This window comes from Branchiostoma lanceolatum, chromosome 1 (assembly GCF_035083965.1).
Source record: "Branchiostoma lanceolatum isolate klBraLanc5 chromosome 1, klBraLanc5.hap2, whole genome shotgun sequence".
Taxonomy (NCBI): Eukaryota; Metazoa; Chordata; class Leptocardii; order Amphioxiformes; family Branchiostomatidae; genus Branchiostoma; species Branchiostoma lanceolatum.
The window spans coordinates 38,944,689-38,968,668 of NC_089722.1; the positions used below are offsets into that span (position 1 = coordinate 38,944,689).

At 40.5% G+C, this 23,980-nt stretch overlaps 1 protein-coding gene and 1 long non-coding RNA gene across 2 annotated transcripts in view; one reads left to right on the forward strand and one right to left on the reverse strand.

Annotated features, from left to right (window-relative positions):
• Positions 1-23,980, forward strand: part of LOC136422419 (serine-protein kinase ATM-like) — a 74,949-nt gene that overhangs the window by 31,052 nt on the left and 19,917 nt on the right. The window contains exons 25-44 of the mRNA XM_066410193.1: positions 369-514; positions 6,294-6,417; positions 6,965-7,213; positions 8,546-8,706; positions 9,409-9,647; positions 10,664-10,956; positions 11,956-12,122; positions 12,718-12,808; positions 13,194-13,325; positions 14,192-14,296; positions 14,716-15,048; positions 15,938-16,073; positions 17,383-17,474; positions 18,164-18,346; positions 18,912-19,083; positions 19,642-19,879; positions 20,662-20,773; positions 21,952-22,199; positions 22,599-22,913; positions 23,375-23,624. Coding sequence (XP_066266290.1) covers positions 369-514; positions 6,294-6,417; positions 6,965-7,213; positions 8,546-8,706; positions 9,409-9,647; positions 10,664-10,956; positions 11,956-12,122; positions 12,718-12,808; positions 13,194-13,325; positions 14,192-14,296; positions 14,716-15,048; positions 15,938-16,073; positions 17,383-17,474; positions 18,164-18,346; positions 18,912-19,083; positions 19,642-19,879; positions 20,662-20,773; positions 21,952-22,199; positions 22,599-22,913; positions 23,375-23,624 — 3,786 coding nt within the window. The remainder of the gene's footprint in view (positions 1-368; positions 515-6,293; positions 6,418-6,964; positions 7,214-8,545; positions 8,707-9,408; positions 9,648-10,663; positions 10,957-11,955; positions 12,123-12,717; positions 12,809-13,193; positions 13,326-14,191; positions 14,297-14,715; positions 15,049-15,937; positions 16,074-17,382; positions 17,475-18,163; positions 18,347-18,911; positions 19,084-19,641; positions 19,880-20,661; positions 20,774-21,951; positions 22,200-22,598; positions 22,914-23,374; positions 23,625-23,980) is intronic.
• Positions 847-5,923, reverse strand: LOC136422428 (uncharacterized). Its single transcript, XR_010753630.1, has 3 exons — positions 5,414-5,923; positions 4,957-5,046; positions 847-4,705 (listed from the first exon to the last, which is right to left on the reverse strand). It is a non-coding gene; the product is annotated as an uncharacterized lncRNA (long non-coding RNA).

A 23,980-nucleotide genomic window follows, 5' to 3' on the forward strand; every position in this document is an offset into this window, starting at 1 on the left:
TATCTTTTGTCAGTGACTGAGAAAGATCTATAGTCCAACAGGAATTTAACCCAAAACTATGAATGGACAGTCATGCAGATGAGTTGAGAGTATTACAATTTCACCATCAGGTGTTGAATTGTTCTAGAGATAATGTTTCAATATATCTGTTCTATTTATTCTAATCTCAGTGTCATTGCGAAGCTTCGATACAATCAGGCCCCAAACCCTGTACATGTATACAAGCAATGTAGGCAAAAGAATTGTTACACTCGTCAAACCATATAATTTGAAAGTAAATCTGCTAAAAACTACCTGGACCACAGTTTCAGCCGAAACAAATGCTCACTTCTTAACATCAAATAATCAACCCTTGACCCCTCTGCTAGGTTGACCCCTGCAGTGATTGGTCCACCCTGACCCTGCGTGACGAACGGAGGAAGGACGTACCGTGCCCGCTAAGCCAGCTGTTTCCGCAGCTGCTGAGGGACAAGAGCCACAACATCCGCATCAGGATGGCAACAGCATGCTTACAGTTAGGTGTACTTCCTCTTTGCTGTTAAAAATGCTGTTCCAAGTACAGTTACTGTAGGAGTATCCTCACTACGTTTAGTTGTGCTATGGATGTATTTGTTTGTTTATTTATTTATTTCTTTTACTAGAAATACATATCGCCTGGCGGTGCTTTTCAAAGATACCTGGGGGGTTCAACCCCTTACATAGTAATACATAGCAGCAATAGAAATGTCAAATAATAACAAATAATACAGGAATAAAAATTGACTTGAAAATATAACTATTCAGCAAACAACAGAAATCCTGATTAGATGATAACTGAAATAACGATAAACGTAATAGACTAGAAATGTTGTTTCTGCATTAAACTATCCTCGCTATACCCCCCCAAGATGCAAACAGTCAAACACCACACACTGTTTAGGGGGGAGCCGTCTGCTTTAGGCACGGGCACAGCACGGAGTTTAATGAATCCAATTAACATTTATTACACTGTCATCGTGTGCCTAGACAGTCTAGAACACTCGACTCAATACAAACAAAACTTGCCGAAAGATTACTGTAACAACGGTCGAAACATAAAGGAACTCGACAAACGGCGAATTAGTCAACTGACTACATTGTTTGCCGGCTACGCAACCCCTAAAAAAACCTTGCTTTAGTGACAAGGCCAAAAAAAGTAGGGGACGTACACCAGAGCCCAATGCAAACAATATCTCCTCTGGGATTTCTTACTAAAATAAAACAACGATCAACTCGAGAAATCCTTCGATGGTGCCCTCGTGCCGGGTAGCAAGGCCTCGAATGAAGATCTCATCTTCAGTCCTCCCTTTATCCTCTCCTAGCACCTGCTCTCCACCTGTGCTCATTAATCAACAGTCACCTGTGTACAGCTCAAACACACAATGTGTTAATGCAGAAACTCAATTTCACGCTAATGACTACGTCAAACGCTAGAAATTAGTCTTTTCTGCATTAAACTATCCTCGCTATACCCCCCCAAGATGCAAACAGTCAAACACCACACACTGTTTAGGGGGGAGCCGTCTGCTTTAGGCACGGCATCTTGTCGACTGATCAAAGAAGGGGAAAAAATGGAACGCTCCAAGTACCTGAAAGTCTAGAGGCAAAGAACTGGTCATCTATCTTTCAGATGATCTGTAGAATAACCTTCCTTTTCACTTTTCCATCTTCCTATAAACATCCCGTCTGCGCAGTCGTTACTTCTGCTAAAGTGGACCAAAAACTGAAACATCAGCAACTACAATTTATGACAAGTTCTAAACTAATTCCCTGCACTAGTGTAGGACAGCTGCTTTTTCCTGAAGTTCTCTGGTCCTAGTAAGTCCTCTAGAAAAAGAAAATCAATGTGACCTAAATAACAATACTTTTCCAACATAGCAACAGTACAAATTATGTACAGTCTAATTAACAGTCAAAGGTTAATAACTGACCTTGTGTTATAACCACCTTCTTCTTTTCTAGAAGACTATTTGCTGCTGTTAAATTATTACCGACAACGTAAAAATTTCCAGATGAATCAAGTTCTGCCTGCAAATGTATCCACCTAAAAGGTGTAAAATGGTTTCTCAACCGCTGCAAAGAGTGTGTTTCTTATGACTTCCAACACATACAACACAAATAAAAGTACTGTTGAAAGAACAATCTCTGGGAATTAACCCGGAAACTGCTTCCACTTCTCGAATCCCAACAATAATACTAGTCCTGTGTACCCTCTGCTCTGCTAGCCAATACGGTAGTATGTCAGCTACTAAAGTAATGGATCTTGGATCTTATCCATAACCTTACAAAATCCTTCCTTCATAACGTCTGAAACTAATTAAACATACAGCAGTTAATATCTTGTACAGAAAACATTACTCAATACACAAACCTAAGTAAAACAACTTTCAAACAAGTTAACTCCACTCTTAATTAGTTATGTCAAACTTAAGCAACAAAGTATTCTCTAAATACATCTGAAGACTGCCGTATTTCATAACCTGCAACGTAAACAAAAACATGAAAGTATGGTCATCCAAATAAAACAAATTACTTCTTTCAGTAGCCAAATATGATACAAATATTACTACTCGTGCACCTCCAGAAACAAATTGTTTCCTACTGGCCAAGTGCCAACGAATTCTTTATGTCAAAATAAGAGACCACAAAATCACTGAGCTCAAATGCCTACAAATATAAGAAACTCAGACACAACCCGACACAAATGTTTCATCATGACGAAAAGCTAGCCTGAAAGGCTCATAATTCAGCCTGCGGATTGCTGAAAATCCAGGTATCCGTCAAGTCATACTCACTCTCAAGAACAAAAGAACTAAACTATACAGCAAGTAGTGTATAAAATGTAACTTTACTCATACACGCCAATTTGGTCTTCATTCTTAGGGCTTACAAACACCTGCAAAATGTTACCGGGCTCATACATAACAAAAACAGTACAATAGCACATTTAAACTTCCTGCCCAATGTATCAATCAGCTGCACCAACATTTGTGCAAGTAGAGACTGTGAAACACATCCATGTAAGTTTGTGAGGTGTGAAACAGGTGTTCAGCTGAATCAATGCTTAATTCTGCATCCTTTCTGCATCCTTTCTGCAAACAACAAATCATGTATATCAAAATACGTGATATTGTGATATATTGAACAAAGGCTATGCAATAAATATGTACATCTGCGTGCTCTCTCAGAGTCTCTGCGAACGACAAATCGCCTGCATCCAAAAATATGTATAACTAAGACTGTGAAACATCACCGGAACAAATGTGCGTACTCTCTGCAAACAACAAAACACCTGCATTAATATATATGTATAACAAAAACTGTAAAATGTCACCAATATATCTGCATACGTCTTCTCTGCAAAAAAGAAATAACCTGAATCCATATTTATGTGTAACAAAGCCGTAAACATCACGAAAGATAAATGTGTGCTCTCTGCAAACAAGATATGACCTTCCTAAATGTACCCGTATAACTATAAGACTTAAACATATCTGCATGTTCTCTGCAAACAAAGTTCATCCACATCTTTGTTTAAGCTTCTTAAAACAGAATAAACGTGACGAAATGTGTAAACGAATCACTTGCTCTCCAAAGATGTTGCACGACTGTATAGCAGATACATCAATACAGCCTGCAAAACAAAAATTAAAACACCACAGACGTTTTTAGACAAATCAACTGACAACTAAACATTGTCCATCTCCGGGGTCATCAATTCCACAACCTGTATTCCTTATCACTACCAGGGCATACAATTGACGGCATAAAGTTGCCGGGCTCAAACAGCAGCCTGCCCATGCAACAAATTGTGCTAGTCCACGCCTTTCTTGGGGCGTACCATCACAGGTATATCACTACCATGCTCATGCATATCAATTGCGGTTAAACATCAACATTTCAATTACCCGCTCAATGCATCACGTGTATCAACGTTTGTGAAAGACAGAAAGAAACATCTCCAGGTATGTTGTGAACTCGATCCAAACAGAACACCTGCATCGATGCTCGAGCAAAACACAGACTGTAAAATATCACCAAATGTGAATCTGCATCCTCTCTGCAAAGTGCAAACAAATCACCTAGTATATCAAAATACGTGTATAACAAAGAATAAAACACCAAGGGTATCTGAGTGCTTTCTGCAAACAAGACATCACTTGCATCAGTATATGCGTAAAACAAATACTGAAATATGTCTGCGTGCTCTCTAGCAAACAAAAATTCTTCCATACCTTTGTTAAAGCTTAACAAAACTGGAGAAAAAATACACTACTAAGAATAATCTTCATGTGTAGAATAATCGTCTGCTCTCCACCGATAACACACTGTTTCACCACTGTATAGCGACGAAATCAATGCAACCTGCAAAAAAATGGATAAAACAATTGGGGCGCATCAACTGACAACTAAACATTGTCCATTTGCGCGCTTGTCAATTCCAAGTCATGTATCCTCTCATCAATCCTAGGGCATACAAGTGACGGCATAAAATCGCCGGGCTCAAAACAGCCTGCCCAAAACATTGTGCTGTCCATGCCATTTCTGCGGCATACCATGACAATAAAATAATCACCTGGGTAAAATAACGTCACCATATAAATTACCTGCTCAATGCATCAACTGCCCCTGTATTTGGGCGACATCACCATGTATATCTGCATTCTCTCTGCAGTCAACACATCACCTGCACCAATGCTTGTGCATATCATGTCAATGACTTCAAAAAATCACTAGTAATAAATGCGTGCTCTCTACAAACAATAGATCAATCCGAGCATATCAAAGATAATGAAAAGGAAAAACGGTCTGAAATTCCACAATACGTAAACACCAAACTAGCGTCTCTTTATTATTCATTTCTATTCATTTCTGAATATAAAAGACGGCGGTAGCAAGACCTTCCAAATCTATCTATTTAACTAAAACAAAACATACCTTTACGCCACTGCATATGGCGGAAATACTGAGGGCGGTAGTAAACCCACAGCAATGCATCCACAGCCAAGATATTACCTGTTCACATGTCTAAACATATAAAAAACGGCATAAAGAAACATGATTACGTGTAAAAGTACTCATTGACAACCTCAGTGAGCATATATGGAATACCTTTGTGCAAATGAAAGACAGTGAAACATCATCATGTGTATCTACTACACAGACAACAGTACATCACCTGTGATACTGCTGAGGAAATTAATTACGACATAACATCAACACCAAAAACTGCTGAATGCCAACAACAGATTATTTGCATATCAATGATGGAGTATAATCATCATGTATAAGTATCATCTCATCGCAGAAAAAGATTCTTAGATTTATCCATTCCAATACAGACAACACATTAACGTTGTCACTAACTGAAAATACGAAAACGGCGTGATACTACCATGAACATATGCACGTTCCATGCTCCTAAAAGAGTCTCCGAAAGTCTATCTCCTCCTTGTTGTGCAGAAGAAACATCTTGCCGGGAACTCTGCCGCAAAGACTTGCGATGTCCGGTAGTCGTGGCTCAATTTCGCCTCCTGGCCAAGATCCTATTTCAGTCTCCTGAAGTCTCTCTCCTTGTTGTTGTTGTACAGAAGAAAGACCTTGGCGGGAACTCTGCCGCAAAAACTTGCAATGTCCGGTAGTCGTGCCTCAACGTAGCCTCCAGGATTTCTCGCGAAAATAAAACAACGATCAACTCGAGAAATCCTTCGATGGTGCCCTCGTGCCGGGTAGCAAGGCCTCGAATGAAGATCTCATCTTCAGTCCTCCCTTTATCCTCTCCTAGCACCTGCTCTCCACCTGTGCTCATTAATCAACAGTCACCTGTGTACAGCTCAAACACACAATGTGTTAATGCAGAAACTCAATTTCACGCTAATGACTACGTCAAACGCTAGAAATTAGTCTAGTCAAAACATAATGATGGAGAATCAAAACAATGAACCAAACTTAAAGGTAGATTAACAAGAAGCGGACTTTGCATATCAATGTGGAAATCATAAGAAACATATGTCAAAAAATGTGGGTCACTCTAAGCGACAAAAGCTTATCCCCTGCAACCATAGTCTGGAGAAGGTCAGGAGGCCATGGTCGGCTATGTCTGACGGGTTTAACTCCCAAGCATGGTCTGGAGAAGGTCAGGAGGCCATGGCTATCTGTGACAAAAGCTTAACCCCCTTTGCAACCATGGTCTGGAAAAGGTTGGCAGGTCATAGGTAGCTATGTGTGACAGGGGCTCTATTTCATACTGACTGCTGCTTTTTCTGCCCTTCCAGACTGTTCCAGACTGTGCACGTGAAGAACAACGGAGACAGGTGTCTGAGACAGGCTGATAGACAAGAGCAGGAGAGGGTTTTTGCCTCTGTCTACGAAACTCTGCAAGAAACCATGACTGTGCCTGTAAGTTTTCTGTCCTTGTTTCTTTTTACATTCACATAAATTTACACATGCATGACTGATTGTATGTAATTATATGTTAATGTTGCAGACAGAAAAATTTTGTGGAGTCTGTGCCATAAACATTCATTTTCTCTTTTATAATTTTTTTTAAGTATAGAATTTCTTTGTACGTTACTTGTTCCTGTGCTAGGTATAAACACTTTAGAAACAAAGCTATTAAAGTTTCTTATGACACTAAAAAGTTGTAAGCAGATATACATTTTGTTCAATACTGTTTTCAGTATTAACCTGGTTCTGCCAGATCTTTCCTTAGTCACTGACGGAAATAGCGGATGCTGTCTGAAACGTCTGACTGTTTCAAAATTTTATCTAGTTGCTTGAGTAACTATTTTTGGCGTATCTTATTACCTGGATGTCTAACCTTCCTCAACGTAAGAAAAAATATGGTTGTGTACCTAGAAGCATGTTGACTTGAGTCACCAAACTGATAAAACTTTTCATGGAGTTTCTTCTGTTTGATGAAATCTTTTTCCTGATATGTGTTTAGGGGAAGCTCTCAGCAGACGAGATCCAAGACGAAAGTGCCAACAGAGTTTCCAGTATGCTGGCCACCCTGGCTGCTGTAGCCTGCAGTTCTGCCGCCTGTGAGAAGAGGGCGCTGTTTGCCCTGTTCCAGGTCACCAGGAGGCCCATCCAGGGGGGTGATGACTTGACGCCTGATCTGGATGCGGGGGAGGAGCGAATGGAGCAGGATGGGAATTCCCTGTCTAATGTCGCTCCAGAACTTACCATTAAGGTGATTCAACAGTCATGGAAATTGCATTCTTAAGCCCCCGTCACAAATAAGAAATTCAGCTTGGTCGACGTGTTTGCGAGCTTCAAATGTGCATTTTCGGCCAAAGTATGGCCGACGTCCTGTTGATTACATGGGCTTCGGGCGATTTTCAGAAATCAAAGTTGATCCAAACATTGGCCTTTTACCAGGTTAGTCAATTCTGACTTTGTCCATGTCCAAGAGATGGTACCATCTCATGGGGGATTTTTAGTTTTTAGTGTTCGACAGACGTCACCCAAGATTTTCATTGGAAAATGCGGTCGCCGCTCGGGCCATTGTGAAATTTGGCGAGCTACGGGCGATCTACAAATTTGGCCGACGCTCGCATGAATTGTCACGCTGGCTTTAGGAAGACTGCAGAAAGAAACTTTGATGCACTGACTTGTGATGAAGCAAAGTTTTGTGAAGTCTGTGCCATAAACATTCATTTTCGGTTTTATAATTTTTTAAAGACTAGAATTTCTTTGTAAGTTACTTGTTACTGTTTTAGGTATGAACACTTTAGAAACAAAGCTATTAAAGCTCAGTCTGTGCTATGATATTAATAAATTAATCGTTTGTTTGCAAATACATAGTATTACATGTACCTGAAGGCTAGATATAGAATGTAACACAGACTGAGGGCGATGCGGAATACACCATGCTGTATTCTACTTATGTCATACCCATCCGGAAAAAAAACACATTTCAATGCAAAATGTGTCTGAAGTTAAGAGAGTTTTGTGTCCTCGAACAAAAAAATTGTAACAACATTGATTCCACCTTCCGAATGCTGCATTCAAATTTTTGACAGCGGCGCAACCAGCTAGACATGTCAAAACTGCAGGTTGTCAGACTAGAAGTACATTGTAACCCAATTTACAATTATTAGGGATTGACAGTAATGTATTTACATGTAGCATTCATGATCGTAACTTTTATGTATATCAACAATGCGGTAGCGTGCGTAGTCCAGTGGTTAGCGATCTTGCCTCTGGAACTAGAAGCCCCGGGTTCGATCCCGGCTGTGTCGCTCACCCAACATGCACGCTACCGGAAAGGGTCGCAGTCCTTAGGACGGGACGTTAAGCCGTGGTCCACTGTTCATTGTGCTTGTCGAAAAGAGCGAGGGGAATTTCCCCGGTACAATGAACCCGTAAATACTGTACATAGCTATGTCTTCTCTGTCACGACCAGTGGAAGATTAGCTCATCTGTTCATTGAGTATGTTTTAGCTTAACTAGTTTGAGATCACTTTCCTTTTTTTGTATCCAACATCATTTTTATCTCTACTTTCCCACGTGTCTATTCCAGGTGTTGGAACAGGTAGCCAGGTACTTTGGCCACCCCACTTGTGGGGCTTACCTGTCTGAACACCTGGGCTACCTGGTGCACCAGTGGATACAGGAGGGATACAGGGTCACCGACCTACAGTACATACTGATGGGGTACACCTGCAGGAGGGACTTCTACAGGTGAGACATTACAGTTCACCTGTGTTACCTGGTGCACCTGTGGCTACTGGAGGGATAAAAGTTAAGGGTCACTGACCTACATTACTGCATACTAATGGGGTACACCTGCAAGATTTATTTTCCGTTCCACACATTGTTTTGGAGGCCATGTTCTTGCACCTGCAAGATTTATTTTCCGTTCCACATATTGTTTTGGAGGCCATGTTCTTGACTTTCTTGCTACGTGTAAACCTATCGTTTCAAGCATACAAAATTATGTTTTTATCAATTTCATGTCATGAACTTCAGATTTCTTGTATGGATGGGATTAAATTTTTGTCCCAACCAGCAAGTTTCAGTCCCGGGGGGACGGGTCCCGGAGACTGTCCTTAATTGGTTTATGGCATATAATGCTGTCTTCTCAAGTGTATGACTTTCTTTCACTTTGAGGTAATATTCAGAGGCTTGCAGTGACCAAGCAAAAGTCTATCCAAATTAGAAAAAAAATTATCAAACTTTACTTGTGCATAAAAAGCTACAAACTGAAAATGTTGATGAAAGTTAGACATCCAGGTAATGAGAGATATATATATTATGTCAAAAAAGAGTTACTCAAACAATTTGAAAAAATTTTTGAAATTTTCAAAATTTTTATCCAATTGCTTGTCAATGTTTAACTGTTTTTTTTTTGCGTGTAAACTGATTGTCCACCATTGACTCCAGGGACCAGTACGGCACCATCGTGCCTCACCTGGTGATGCAGAAGGACATGGCGACCGTCAAACACATCGCAGAAGAGCTCGAGTGTGAGTGGGTCGCCCTGCTTCACTCGTGCTTCCCACGTATCATTGTCAACGTCCTCCCGCTCTTCGCAGAGCAGGGTCCGGAGGAGCAGTCCGACAGGAGCCTTGAGCGCGTACAGCAAGCGCGGGAATGCCTCGACCTCATTGAGAAATCCATAGGTGAACCCATGCAACTTTATAACATTTTTTTCTAAAGTCCTTCCCACACCAGATGGAGCAAAAGGTGGCACTAATCTCCATCTCAATAGCCACACAACTTTGTGCAATCACTACAGCAGGGGGCTAGTCCATGTTATTGCCTTATGTCTGTTTGTACTTTGTTTCTTTCTCTGTCAAGATGAATGTATGTTGGATGCAGCTGCCATAATCCCCACCTACTCAGGGCTCGAAGTTAACTATGTCCCTATGTCCCGGGGCCACCAAAATTTGACCCGGGACAACTCACAAATCAATTTGGGACACATTTGGGACATTGAGGGCTTGTCTGAGAGTTATTCAGGTAAAGATAACAGTTTCCAAAGATGGAAAAAAAGGGAAATTTATATTGATTTTGGTGGTATTGATGCACATTATAATTGGTGCCATATCGATCAGATTGGAGGCTAACAGCAATGTGACTGTGAACAAGGAGGCTTTTATGAAGAAAATGGCAGAATGGAAATCAAACATTTTTTAGGATTTGTTCTACCTCCCCAAGAACCACCACATCAATGAAGTCCTTAAATTCTGCAGAATAATGCTTTTTTCTTTTATCACCTATCAAAATCCATTATTTCAGGTTGTTAACATTATATCAGGTTGTAAACTTCGTTAAAACTTGTGTTTACTACTGACTGTATATAATTTTGCATGTATCATACTAGTATTTTTCAAATTTTATGCAATATGTCTGCTATTCTAACATATGCCATGGCTTGGGTTCAGGTCCAGACTTGAGTATAGGTCCAAACCTGAACATGAACCTCTGGAACTTAATCCAGACCCCCCATTAAGTTCACATCTTTGGTCCTGGTTGGGACACTTCGGGACACTTTCGGGACAGTTGAAATCCACTTTTGGGACAATGTTGGGACAGTAGGGGAAAAAGTTAATTTCGAGGCCTGCTACTGTTATGTCATGCATCAATCAATCAATCAATCAATCAATCAATCAATCAAAATATCATTTTCAATCAGGAGGAGACAGTGTCAACAAACTCATCCAGAAACACCTGGACGACATCGTGATCGAACTGCTGATGACGTTCCATGAAGTTTCCAAAGATGAACCGGACGTCACCCAGTTTATCAAATCGTCTGACCCGGAACCCAACCCTCCGTGCTTCACCTCCTACACCATACGCGCCACCATGGACTATCTCACAAGCTGCCACGCCAGTCGGCAAAAGACAGCGATTGTACTGTTGGCAAAGTCCCAACCAGACAGTTTACAGAGAATATTGCTCGCTCTCTCGACAAGGATGACAAAGGTAGGTCGTGTGAGGGGTACAGTAACACTAGCTGTAGGATGAATATTCATGAGTTGGAATCCAGGACTGTTGCCGCTCAACGTTGTAATATTGAAAGGTTTACTGTCCTTGAAGCCCCTGTCACATCGTTGACAATATTTGTCTGTATTAATTGATTGCTAGAAGATCACTGAATTTTAAAATCTCCCAAGAGTTTTTGTTCCCGTGAAAATCTATGAAATTGTGTAAATTCCTTTATTTCTAGGGGGACTTTGATATTTTTAATCTTTACTGACAGTATTTTACTGTTACAGTAGTAATTTTGCATAAAGAGGGAAAGGAGGCTTTTGCAGTTTTTTAAGTTCCAGTTTGATTTGAAATGATTGTGTCGTACAATAGATACAAAGCAACTATTAGCTCAGTCATGATTGTGCAGTAGGAGGTTGCTGCTAAGATCAAACCACTGAACATTTCAAAATTTACAGCAGCATGAGGGGTACAGTGGTAAGTAACCCTAACTGTGGAATAGATGTTCAGGAGTTTGAATCTGAGTATTGCTTTTTACCTAATCTCCATTGTATTGAAAATGTTTACAGTCCTAAGGGCAAGACATTGTATGCCGTATTACACCATGCATTCTCCTGTCTGGTTAAAAATAATTGATGTAAATATTTCCGGTACACTGGACCTGTCTGTGTTGGGAAACTATCCTCCCCGAAAGAAAAAAACTAGATTTATTTATTTCATTTATTCAGATTTACCACATTTGTGGAAGGATTAACATAACAGGTGACTATCACCTTTTCAAGATGTCAACCCAGACCAGACTGTAAGGTTTGGACCATCGTACATTGGGGCATACTCCTACTCTTTTTCGAAAGGTGTGATGGGTGTGGCTCTCCCCAAACACGGGACCTCCATTTAAAGTCCTATCCATTATATGTTCTAGCCGTTACGCCACACGACACCACATTAAAACACATCAAAAATGCTTTCAATTTATTATTTTTGTTTATGAAGACGCAGAGCGTTCATGAGAAGCGTAGAGTGCTGGGGATGTATCAGCTCTTCACTACCCTGCTGTTGTCAGACCTGGAGAGTCTGGGTGGTGTCTGGGTATTCATTCTGAGGGACATCATCTACACACTAGTGCACAGACTGAAGGAGGCAAGGAGGCTGGCAGGGAGGTGAGGCTAACACTGATGCACTACAGTGTACTATATACGCTGTGTACACTATTCCTTTTTGCAGGTTAAAACTGAACCCATTGCTGGTGAAAAAAAATAGTTGACTTGTGTAATACGTCATTGTTGTACCAAACAGCACTGTGCTCAGTACCAAGGACATGATAAGATCATAATCAACAAAATACATTTCAGAAAATGCAGTTCTTTTGGACTCATTGTTCTACCAAACATCAGTAATTCTAGCACCAAGGACAAAAACAGATCCTAATGAACAACGTTCATGTCAGACACTACAGTTGCAATGGGTCTTTCTTCTGCCAAACAGTAACATTTTCATGACCAAGGACATGACATGTTCTTTATTAACAAAATACATTTTAGACACTGCAGTTAAACTAATTGAATGTTTTCTGTTGGACTCTTTTACAATAATTATTGATCTTTGTTGTATCATACAACATTATATCCAGCACCAAGGACACAACCAGTATGTTCTGGACAGCATCAATGTAAGATACTGCAGTCAGACCAGCAATAAATCAGATACAGATTATGGTTATCACTGTTTTAAGCTACAGTAATGTTATTTCTTTAGTGGAAAAACAGAAGATGGTGTGGAGTTGTTCTCTCTGTCCTGTGACATCCTGTACTCAGTGTGCCAGGAGGCCCTTCGCTGCTGTGCAGAGGTAAAAATTTTCTTTCATTGTATTGAGACAACCAATACTAGTTAAGCAAAGGGCTAGCTTTTGTGAGTTCAGAACTGATCGCTTGTAGCCAAGTTTTCACCAGTTCATGACATGGCATGCCCTTCTTTTTATGATAATTGTGGTGGTTTTTTATTGTTCTTTGATTTGCCAACCTGATGAAACTATTGACGTTTTGTGGAAACATTATCATGGTACAAATCTGCTTAAGCATGTGCATAGGATCAACAGCTTAATGCCCCTTTAAAAAGACTGCTGACCCCTACTGGTAAGTGCAATCAAGTAGCACCTGTTTGCACACAGTAGATAATTTATGGTAATTACAAAGACGTAGTAAGAATACTTTTCTCTCTCCCTCATATTTCAGTCCATCATCCGCCATCTCCCCGTGATCGTTGGTGCCCTGATTCCTTACGTGGAGAGTACACTAGACAAGGGGAGACAGGCTGTCAGCCTTATCAACTTTCTTATCATCGACAATGAAGAGGCTCTTCAAGAGGTGGGCATTACTCTCAAGAAATTCTTCAAATTATCTCAATCTTGTCATTTCTACTTAGTGAACGTTTGAGACCATTTCCTGCCTAGTTAACTGATTGCCCATCTTTGAATCATGTTTAGGCTTGTTGATTTGATTATATGGATGACGTCCTCTGGGGACCCCAAAACTGATGCGAGCGTGCGAATAAAAGAAAGTTTGGCCCAAAAAATTTGCCTTGATTATGAAACCTACGTGGTCAGGAAGGATGAACAAAACTTAACACACAGAGTATGTTATTTTGAACAACAGATTGCTCATTTTTGTTCTTTCACATATTCTTCTTAGACTTTGAAATGGATTTTGGCATTCTATGACATACAGTAAGTAACAATTTATCGAAATATATTTTTGCAGTTTACAGCATATTGCCATATATTTTCTCATTCTCCAGCTACTTTGTATGATTTTCGGTATGGCCAAAAGTTTTTTTTTGTGTGTGGAAACATACGAAAATAGATGCGCACGCGGATATCATCCATATAATCAAGTCAACAGGGCCTTTCTGACAAATAATGAAGCGACATACAGTACTGTTAGGCTATCAAATTTTTTAGAATAACTGACTGATATTATTATAATTATGATGCAGAACACCCGTATCAAACGTTTTTGTGGCCCAGGTATGACATAAAAGCAAATACTGCACACAGTACTTCCCGCTTTCCTTCGGTCTATACGGTGTGATATTTGGCATGGTCATTCCCATAACCTCCACATAAACTGCACTTTATTCAATGGTTATAGGAACAACCATGCCTTATCACACCATATAGACCTCAGAACGGGTCATTAACCCTATATTAATTTTTTTTCAATTCTTTCCCAAGGCCATCAGCATTTTAGACCCCCTGCCGGAATGTCGATCACTGAAGAGGGCAAGGGAGGTGCTACACCGAGCCAGGCTGCAAGGAGGCGTTGTTGGCCTTAAAGAGGTACACATGTCATGCATTACACTTCCTCCTACTGCAAAAAGATATATTTCAGATTACTCATCATTTGTTTGTTTTTTCCTTTGCTAATAGTTTATTTATAGTATAAAGTAACAATAATGCTGCCGTGTTTATCTGGTTGATTTCACTTATAGGATGATTGTTACTTCCTGGCTTATGTAATGTTCTTGCTCTTTGTCTTGAAGGAGAAATATTGTAGCCCACCCTGTACACAATAAGTCCAGTACCAAATTAGAATGATAGCTTGGTGTTTCTCGATCTTTTTTAGGTATCATGTTACTTGATGTAAATTGAGGAGCTAGTATAAGCCTGTTAGCTTTCGTTCATTCCAACCACATTTTGTTTTTCCTGTTCTTTCCTTTTTTTGCAAAATAAAAATCCTATAATTCAATCAATTCCAGGAGATCCATCACTTCCTGCGAGCCGTCCAACTCTCACCAGGAGTCGGCAGTGTGGACAGCTTCAGGAGCCTCCGAGCCAGGCTAACCAGGGAAAAAGACCAGCTCGCAGCCATCTCACAAGGGCAGCACCGCGGAGAGACCGACATCCTGAGTCAGCTGGTCTGCACTCTGATCAACCTCTGCAGCCAGACTCCTTCGCAAGATGCCTCGTCGTCTCAAGACGTTTTGCAGGAAGAAGTCGGCTTGTGTCTTGGAGAGATCGGAGCAGTGGATCTGTCTGCTATAGCCTTGAAACATGGAGCACAGAAGACATCTGCAGCCAAGGCTTTGCAGGTCTATTTTTTGTTTCATTCCATTCTGAGGATGTGATGCACTGGGCTTTGTCCTGTACAATGTAGAATTATGTAAATGAAGATTTTCTGGACAGCATCAAGACTACACAGTTCTTATATCTGTGAATAGTTTCATCAGGTTGTTACATGACTGAATGACAAAGTTCTTTCTTGAATCACAACCAAAGAGTTAGAAAAGATGGTTTAACTGTAGTGGCTGACATGATTGTTGTTCATTACGATCTGTTTTTGTCCTTGGTGCTGGAATTACTGCTGTTTGGTAGAACAATGAGTCCAACAGAAAAGCTTGTTAAACTGCAGTGTCTGAAGTGTATTTTGTTGATTAGGATCTAGTCATGTCTCTGGTGCTGACCGTCTGTCATTTTCATCAGGGCAATACTGACTGGTTCTACTCCGCACTGCAGCTAAGTGTCAAGGGGGGATACAGACAGGCGATCATCAAACCATTGTCTGTTGTAACTCCTTGGTTGTGAATTTGTTCTTTACTATACAGATATGTATTCATTTCATAATATTGCATTCTCTGTCACTATTTGAAATACATCATCATCATCATCATGTTGGGCGGGTTGCCCGGACTAAGTCCACCCTCTTCCTCCAGTCGCTACGGTCCGCCATTGAAATACAGTCTTGTCAAACATGTATTGTCTAGCTGTTTTTACTGTGACTGTCACAGTAAAAACAGCTAGACAATACATGTTTGACAAGACTGTATTTCATGTATGTTAACTTTTGTAATATCATGTGAAGTGAAATCCAAGCAAGAAAACTAGTGACGGAGAAAGCAATATTGTTACCCCTAGGCTTTTCTTTGAAAACTTGCCTTTGTTGTATAATGTTCTTTGGTTTAATGTCATTCTATAATGTAGGTGTTCAGCCAGGACAGTGCCATGCAGAGGAACTGTGTGATCATGCATCTGCTTGATGAGTACCTGTTAGATGAAGATGTGGACGTCGTAGCAGCAGCTGGACAATGTCTCAAGCTGATCCTGTCTACACCTGCAGGTGCAACAAACTATCTTTAGTTCAGGCTTTTAGCTAAGATTTATAGAGAAGGGGTCCAAAAATAGGGGCGAGGGATGCTGTGGTGTGGGGGTTAGGTGTGTTCTAGTTTTATCATACTTTTAGCAGACCATTTTAAGCACTAAAAACTGCTGGTTCCCTCTCTGTCTCCCAATGGGCTCTATGGATTAACAATTTCCTGGTAGCTTTGCATGTCAATCAGTTTTCATGCTGTCCCAGTGTCTGGTAGGACTAAAAAAAGCAGTAACACTGTAACACAGTAGCATGTGTATGTAATTACCTGGGAAACAGGGTTGTCTGTGGGTCTATAGCTGGAAAAGAGGGTGTCCAATTTCCTTGTTATTTCAGTATCATGCGTCCAAAAGACTCATGGATACATGCCTAGCTAAAAGCCTGCTTTAGTTCTTTCATGGAAATCAACGAAAAGCATATCAACTACTTTTGGGGCCCTTTATGTGCTTTTCTCATGGCTCCTTTCCATAGTGGTTACTTTGTTTGATTTAAACTTGAGAACATTTCCTCCCCTTAGATAAAGGGAACTTTTTACTGTGTTTCTATCCCCTTCTGATACTGTAAATGCAGAAATGTTCACTGTGGTTTTATGTTTGCGGTTTTTGTGGCAACCGGTTTATTACCGCAAACTTAAAGCCACCACAAACGTTTTTGTCCAATACTGTATGTGACTAAAGCAAACTTAAAACCACTGCGACACTCCATTTTCGCCTTAGAACGAAATAAAAACAACACACACTAAAATGCATTTACTGTAGTTTCATCTTCTGTATATAAAATGTGACCAATGCATTTCCCCAGACAACAATGTACCTTCTGTTTTAGTGCAATCATTATTTCATATAAGAATGACACAGAAATATACAGAGATCTATATTGAATTTTGCCCATTTAATGGGTCAAAATAGGTCAAACTTGAGTTGTAGGTCAGACAGTGTTTCAAACAGCCATTTCTGAGAAGAGTTGTATATAAGTCCAATAGAAAATATTTTTAACTGTAGTGTCGGACATGGACGTTGTTCATTAGGATCTGTTTTTGTCCTTGGTGCTGGAATTACTGTTGTTTGGTAGAACAATGAGTCCAACAGAAAACCTTGTTAAACTGCAGTGTCTGAAGTGTATTTTGTTTATTAGGATCTAGTCATGTCCCTGGTGCTGAGCGCAGTGCTGTTTGGTACAACAATGACGTATTACACGATTATTATTGAACAGTGAAAGTGATCTCGGATGAGTTGGCAATGGAATCTTACCCCAAATTTTGTTTCCCTGTGCTATGCAGGTACAGAGTGGTACAGACAGTACAAAGAAGGGCTGAAGGAAGAAGGGACCCTCCTGTGCTACCTCCAGCCTTTCAAGTTGCAGAAAAGAAAGGTATGGACACTTGAGGAAGAAAGGGGGTCAGTCAGAGCAACCCATGACTGTCTAGATGAGGCCAATTTTTTTTCGAAAATTTAGGAGAAATCTGCCCCAACATTTCTCATGTCATAGAATCATCTCTGACGCAAACAATTGATGTAAACTTAGTTTCCTGTGTATCATGTAATACGTATACTGTATTACTCTTATTGGATACTGTAGTGTTTAGTCTTAAGTTTTGTAGAATTCATTAGCATTGTTAATAAGCAAAGACATAATTATATGTCTTGATATTTTGTACTACCTACAAACTTGCCATACATTGTACCTGTTACTTTTGTTTTGCAATAAAGTTTGATTTGATTAATTTTGATCCATTTTTCTTTGTAATATATCATGTATGTTCCACTATATTGTCAACAGTGTCCTAACAGATAAGCTACAGAACCTCCAGTTGGCAAAGGGTCTAGATCTGGTACACATTCTGGAGCGAAGTTCAACTTTCTTCCATGTTAAAAATCTCCCCCAGTGTTGACAGTATTCTGCATGATTATAAACATGACATTGTCGCTGGAAACCATCTAGCTAAAGATGTTGATTTATCAGCTTTACAGAATGCTGCTCATGGCATATGTCCAATATTATTGTAAACAAAGTGCAAACATTAAGGTATGAAAACAATGTTCACTTGTCATTTTTTTCAGCTGCCCCTACCACCAGTGAAAAACTGCTCAGACACAGAGTTTACCTCAGCATTCGGAAGAACATCTCTTTGGATTCCCGAGCCAGGTTGCCATGGCAACTGGATCACAGAGCTGGTGTGCAGTTTGATTGACAGCGGAGCCGTGACAGACGAAGTCCTGCGACTCCTGACACCTGTGTGCAAGGTATGTCTCGAATCCATAAAATTTGTTTGTTTGTATTGCATGGAAGGTAAACTGCCTCATGCGTGATTAATGTACATAATAATATGTTATATTGTCATACTGTTCGTTATGTCTACTGTATCTATTGTTACATGTATGTCAAGTTATAGAAGTACTGTATTTATTGTTACGTGTATGTCAAGTTATAGAAGTCCAGGAAGACTAGGATCACTAAATAAATAGATTTTCTCAATAAACTCAATAATTATTCAATAAACCCAAACTCAATACAGAACACACCAGGTTTGTACTGAAGAGTACTATCTGCTTATCCAGACTAATTTACTCCAGAATGGACCCCTATTCTTTTTGATAACTGTGGTGGGGTCTTTAACAGGCTCAAGGTGTAGCTCTCCTCAAACATGTTACGGTAGCCTTTTTTAAACCAGAAAACACAATATACATATAATATTTGTTATGCTGGCAGGTGAATTGCTGTAAACAGCTCCTGTCCCAATGATTGTTTGGAACTTTGTCAGTTATTTTGTTTCTACATGACCTACACAAACCTATGTTGTGCTGTTAGGTGAAGGTGGATTTCTGTGAACAGCTGCTGCCCTTCCTGGTGCACAGCATCCTTCTGCAGAGCAGGGACAGCGTGAGACAGCTGCTGTCCATACAGCTGTCAGCCTTCTTCTCCAGGCACTGCCAGACCGCTGAGACAGCCAGCCGTTCAGCAACACCCCTTCCCACTCAAGGTACTTCATTCATTTTTGTGGCAATTTAATTTTGTCAAACAAAAGGAAGGAAGTTTTCACGGTGTCAAGATTAAAACAATTTGGTAGTTATACATTGGAGACATCTATTCATGGTGTCATGAATTTGTCACTTCAAAAACGACAGATTTGATATAAAACCACCGCAAACATTTCCAGATTTACAGTAGGTTACACTTACAGGGAGTTGGTTACCTTCTGATTCCTAATTATGTAATAACTAGAAACAGAAAATTTAATGGATAATTTGATGTACCTATAGTTCAGCTTTGGACAAGTCTATGATTTCAAAACTGTTAAGTTTCTAGCCACCGTACACCATTTGAAACTTGTTCTTGAATACAAAATCAACAGCATGACATCCCCTCCAAAGAATTGTAACCCCTGCTTGGAGAGCATCTATTGTGGAACAGAGTTCAAAACACTTATGTCTAGGTTCGGATTGGAACCCATGGTGTATAATTTGTGATCCTCAGACCACAGCACAATATTGTTAACGTTATTGTAACTCTTACAAATTTTTGTTTTCCTTATCAACAGCTTCGCAGGTTCTTCCTACCAAACCGGCACTAGACCAGGCGTCTGTGAACACCATGCTGCGTGTGGTCCATTACCTAAGGCAGCAGGATAGGCCTGCAAGGGACAGCCGTAAGGCCACGCCCTGGCACAACAACTTCTGGTTGGACTTGGACTACCTGGAAGTCTCCAAGGCTGCGCAGACCTGTGGGGCCTACTTTACATCACTACTCTACATGGACATCTATTGTGAACAGAGAAAGTATGCAATTTTGATTTCCATTTTTTATTGACCTAAGGCCGTGTTGATTTGATTATATATGGATGGCATCTACTGGGGACCCCAAAACTGATGCGAGTGTGCAAATAGATAAAATTTTGGCCAAAACAAAAAAAGTTGCCTTCATTATGTGGTCAGGAAGGATGAACAAAACTAAACACTCAGAGTATAGTGTACCGAATTATACAAATGTATGGTTCATCATTTTTGTTCATTGGAAATTCCTTATTTGACTTTGTCATTCTGTGACATTAGTATCCATTTTCCAAAGTATTTTTGCAGCATTTAACGGACAAAAATTGATGTGCGCGTGGTTGTCATCCATATAATCAAGTCAACATGGCCTAACAAAGCAGTCAAAGGACCATCCATCATATTATAACATAACATAACAGTAATACCTGAAAGCTTAATTCAACAAAAAGCATGATTATTAAACATAAACGGAGAAAAAAAAGTAATGCATTCTTTAAGCTATTGGCAGACTTCTTTTCTTAATATTCTACTTTTGGTTTTAGTTAGATTCAACCCAGTGTCAAATTTGTTTGTAAAGCATTAAGTAGCATAGCTTCTACATTTGATATATATATTTAAACATATCTGAAAAAATTTCTTCACATCCTTTTGTAAAAACAAGTCTTTTTGTTACATTCATCATAATGATTATCATAATTCTGTTGTGTTCAAGGAGAAAATTGGAATTCTGAAGTTGCAGTGTTTTTAGGGTAATCCCTAAATTTGATTGTTTTTCTTCTTTCATCCAGGGCAGAAGAAGACTCTCAAAGCTCCCAGCGGTCCCAGGGTTCCCAGGATAGCCAGGGCAGTGCCCTGTCCAGCCTCAGCACCCTGTCTGCCAACTCTAACCTCACTTTACAGGTAGGTTAGTCAAGTCAAGTTAAAGTCTATTGCACAACAATTGCAACAGGTACAATGTAAGGCAAAATACTACTGGCTACTTGTATCAATCTAGTACAAACTACAGGAAGGTTCTATGCTATACAATGTTGTCGATGGTAGATACATTTTTTTTTATATAAACAGGAGGACTGGTACAATAGGGAGTCATATTTCTTGATGTCAATTGTTCAGTTACATGATGTGGAGGTGAATTTTTTGCATAGATGTACAAAATGTATAGATATGTTGGCTTAGATATGCAGGTACTGTGTCAAGACACTTTAAAAATAAAGTACTCATCTAAAGTGCATACCTAAGTACACAAAACAAGTCGTTATAATTGCACTGGTGCCCGCAAAAGGTGTAATCTCGACCTGGCCCCGAAGACACAATGTTGTCCCGGTGGACTGCCGGATACCGGAAGGGTATCTCTCAGTGTTCTCGCGAAGAGTTCATTTATTACCGGATCCTGCATTGATTTTAACTCCGTGTTAAAAACTTCCAGGGCTCCGGCCATGCACAAATAGCCCACGTAAGGGTGCCCACGTAAGGGTAACGCCCGAAAGTGCAAAAATAAAGCCCATGAACTGCCCAGTAGGGCCCCTTTTTCCAATTGTGACCTAAGCATATTAGGTAGACTAGTCCTCAAGCCAACCAACATACTTCCAAACTTCCATCATAATCATCCTTAAATGACATGGTTTAAAACTAATTTGCTCAACTTAAATGGTTTCACTGGTGTAGCTACTTCAGTGGTCAGACTTCAAGACTACCTGAATTTTGAAACGTCTTCTGGCACTCTCCAATAATCATGCTTAAAGAAGCCTTAAACTGTAATTCACAGGAAGGAAAATGAACATTGAATGGCATAAAAATGAAGATCGCACATGTCATTGAGTGAATTTTATATGATTATATTGATAAAAGAGTATATCTCCTGGACCATGATAACCTATTATAGCAGTTAACAAAGTTCTTTATACACAATCAGTATATAATCACCTGCTCATATTTCAATGACCAACTGTCACCTGATGACCCTCATGGCAATACTAACTAGTTCTGCTTGGCAATGCAGCTACATGTAGGTGTGGCAACCTATTAGTGATGAAGACTATAATTATTCCCCCTAACTTATTTGTTGTGTCACCCAATAGTCACTGCTGATGGAGGCCTACTGTCACATCGGAGAGCCTGACGGAGTGTACGGTTGTGGCGCCGGCCGTCTCACAGACACATCCGCTCGTATTGTAACGTACGAGCACGAGGGGAAATGGGACAAGGCTCTCGGCGCTTACGATCTCCAGATGTCTTCCCCGACCGCCGTCATACAAGCCGGCGTCTTGGACGCACTTAAGAACTTTGGCTGCGGCCATGTCCTCAACATGTACTTAAAGGGCATCAGGTCCGTTCGTTTGTTTCTTTGTTTGTTTTGAATAACTGGTAAACTTCCTTTGAATATAGCACAGTCACCAGTTTTGTACCTTACATGTAGATACAAGCTGCGTAAGACAGGACTGTAAGGTTTGATCCAGTCACACCTAGATGAACCCCTGCTCTTTTTTCGATAAGTGCGGTTGGGTCTGTAACATGCTCGAAGTGTGACTCCTCAACTACAGGACCTTTAGCTGTATGTCCCCTCTGAGAGAACGTCCTTAACGAAAGCTAGCTAGTACTCATTTTCACCTGATTCGAGTGAGGAAATAGTGGTGTAAAGTGCCTTTCCCAAGGGCACAATATTGGGATTCGAACCACAAACCTTCAGATTCTAAGTCAACAACCACAAGACCACCTTGTCATACAGGTCAGAATGTGTGGCGGACAGTCCAGAGCTGAGAGAGGCGCAGTACCAGGCTGCTTGGAGGAACGGCATTTGGGACTTAGACGTCGATGCTGGCATGGACGCCGCGCCTGGCTTCCACCAGGGTCTGTACACAGGCGTGTGTGCGGTGAAGGATCGGGACAGTGCTTTGTTTGAGACTTCTGTGAACCAGACTAGACTGAGCGTGGTGAGAAGGCTGGCCAGCACGGGGCTGGAAAGTGCCCAAAGCGTTTATCCACATCTGGTGAAACTCAGGTGTCTGAGTGAGCTGCAGGACTACAAGAGATTAGTGACAGAGTAAGCTCTGATCTTTCATGTATCTATCTTGTACCTTCTTGAAAGATGTCTCACCTAACCTTCTTTCTTTCTGCTGCATGCATAACTACCAAATGGCTACTTCAGAGTGCTCAAGTTTGATATTAAGATATTTGCATCAAGATATTAATTCATAAACTTTTAAAAGACTGTTGCCATTCAAAGCCTTTTCATCTTACATAATCTTGTATCAAGCATTATAGTGAAAGTCTATTCTTATTAGGCAACCAGCCAAGTACATTTTGGATTTACATCAGGTAACATGTGAAACTGAGTTTCTCTTACAGAAAAAGTTTTTTGAACATCCAAAACTTAGTAACATGCAGTTGTGTTGTACTGTGTTCAATCATAGTGCAAACTTGAATCATGGTATACATGACTGTATAATCATATATTAGATAATTTTTTTCATTTAAAGAGATTGCCTATGCTATGTTTTCCAGCTCTACATCATGTGAGGATGCCCGACAACTTGTGAAGAAGTGGGAAGCTCAGACGCCCCTCCTGCAGAACGACTTTGACTTTGTAGAGCCGGTCCTGGCCCTGAGGAGCACCCTGCTGCAGCTGGGTGGGGGGGACAGGAATGGGGAGGCAGGGTCGGGGGGTGGGGAGAGGGGGGTCGTGCTGAGGGAGGCGCTAGTCACTCACCTGGAGAGTCAAGCCAGGTGTGCCAGGAAGGCTGCAAGGTTTCAGGTGAGCCTAGACAAGTTTTCTAATGAAAAAGAACTTGTTACCTTATGCTTAGATCGCAATTGGAAAAAGGGGCCCTACCGGGCAGTTCATGAGCTTTATTTTTGCACTTTCGGGCTTGACCCTTAAGTGGTTACCTAGTGGCTATTTTGGGGCACAGCCGAACACCAAGAGATTAAAGTAATCCTTCCAGTATCCGGCAGTACACCGGGACGACATTGTGTCTTCAGGGCCAGGTTGGAATTACACCCGTCACCAACACAATTATGACCATAGTTTTGTGTACCTTTTTTTTTTTTTAATGTCTTGACACCTTGACAGTACCTCCATATCTAGGCCAACATATCTACATGTATACA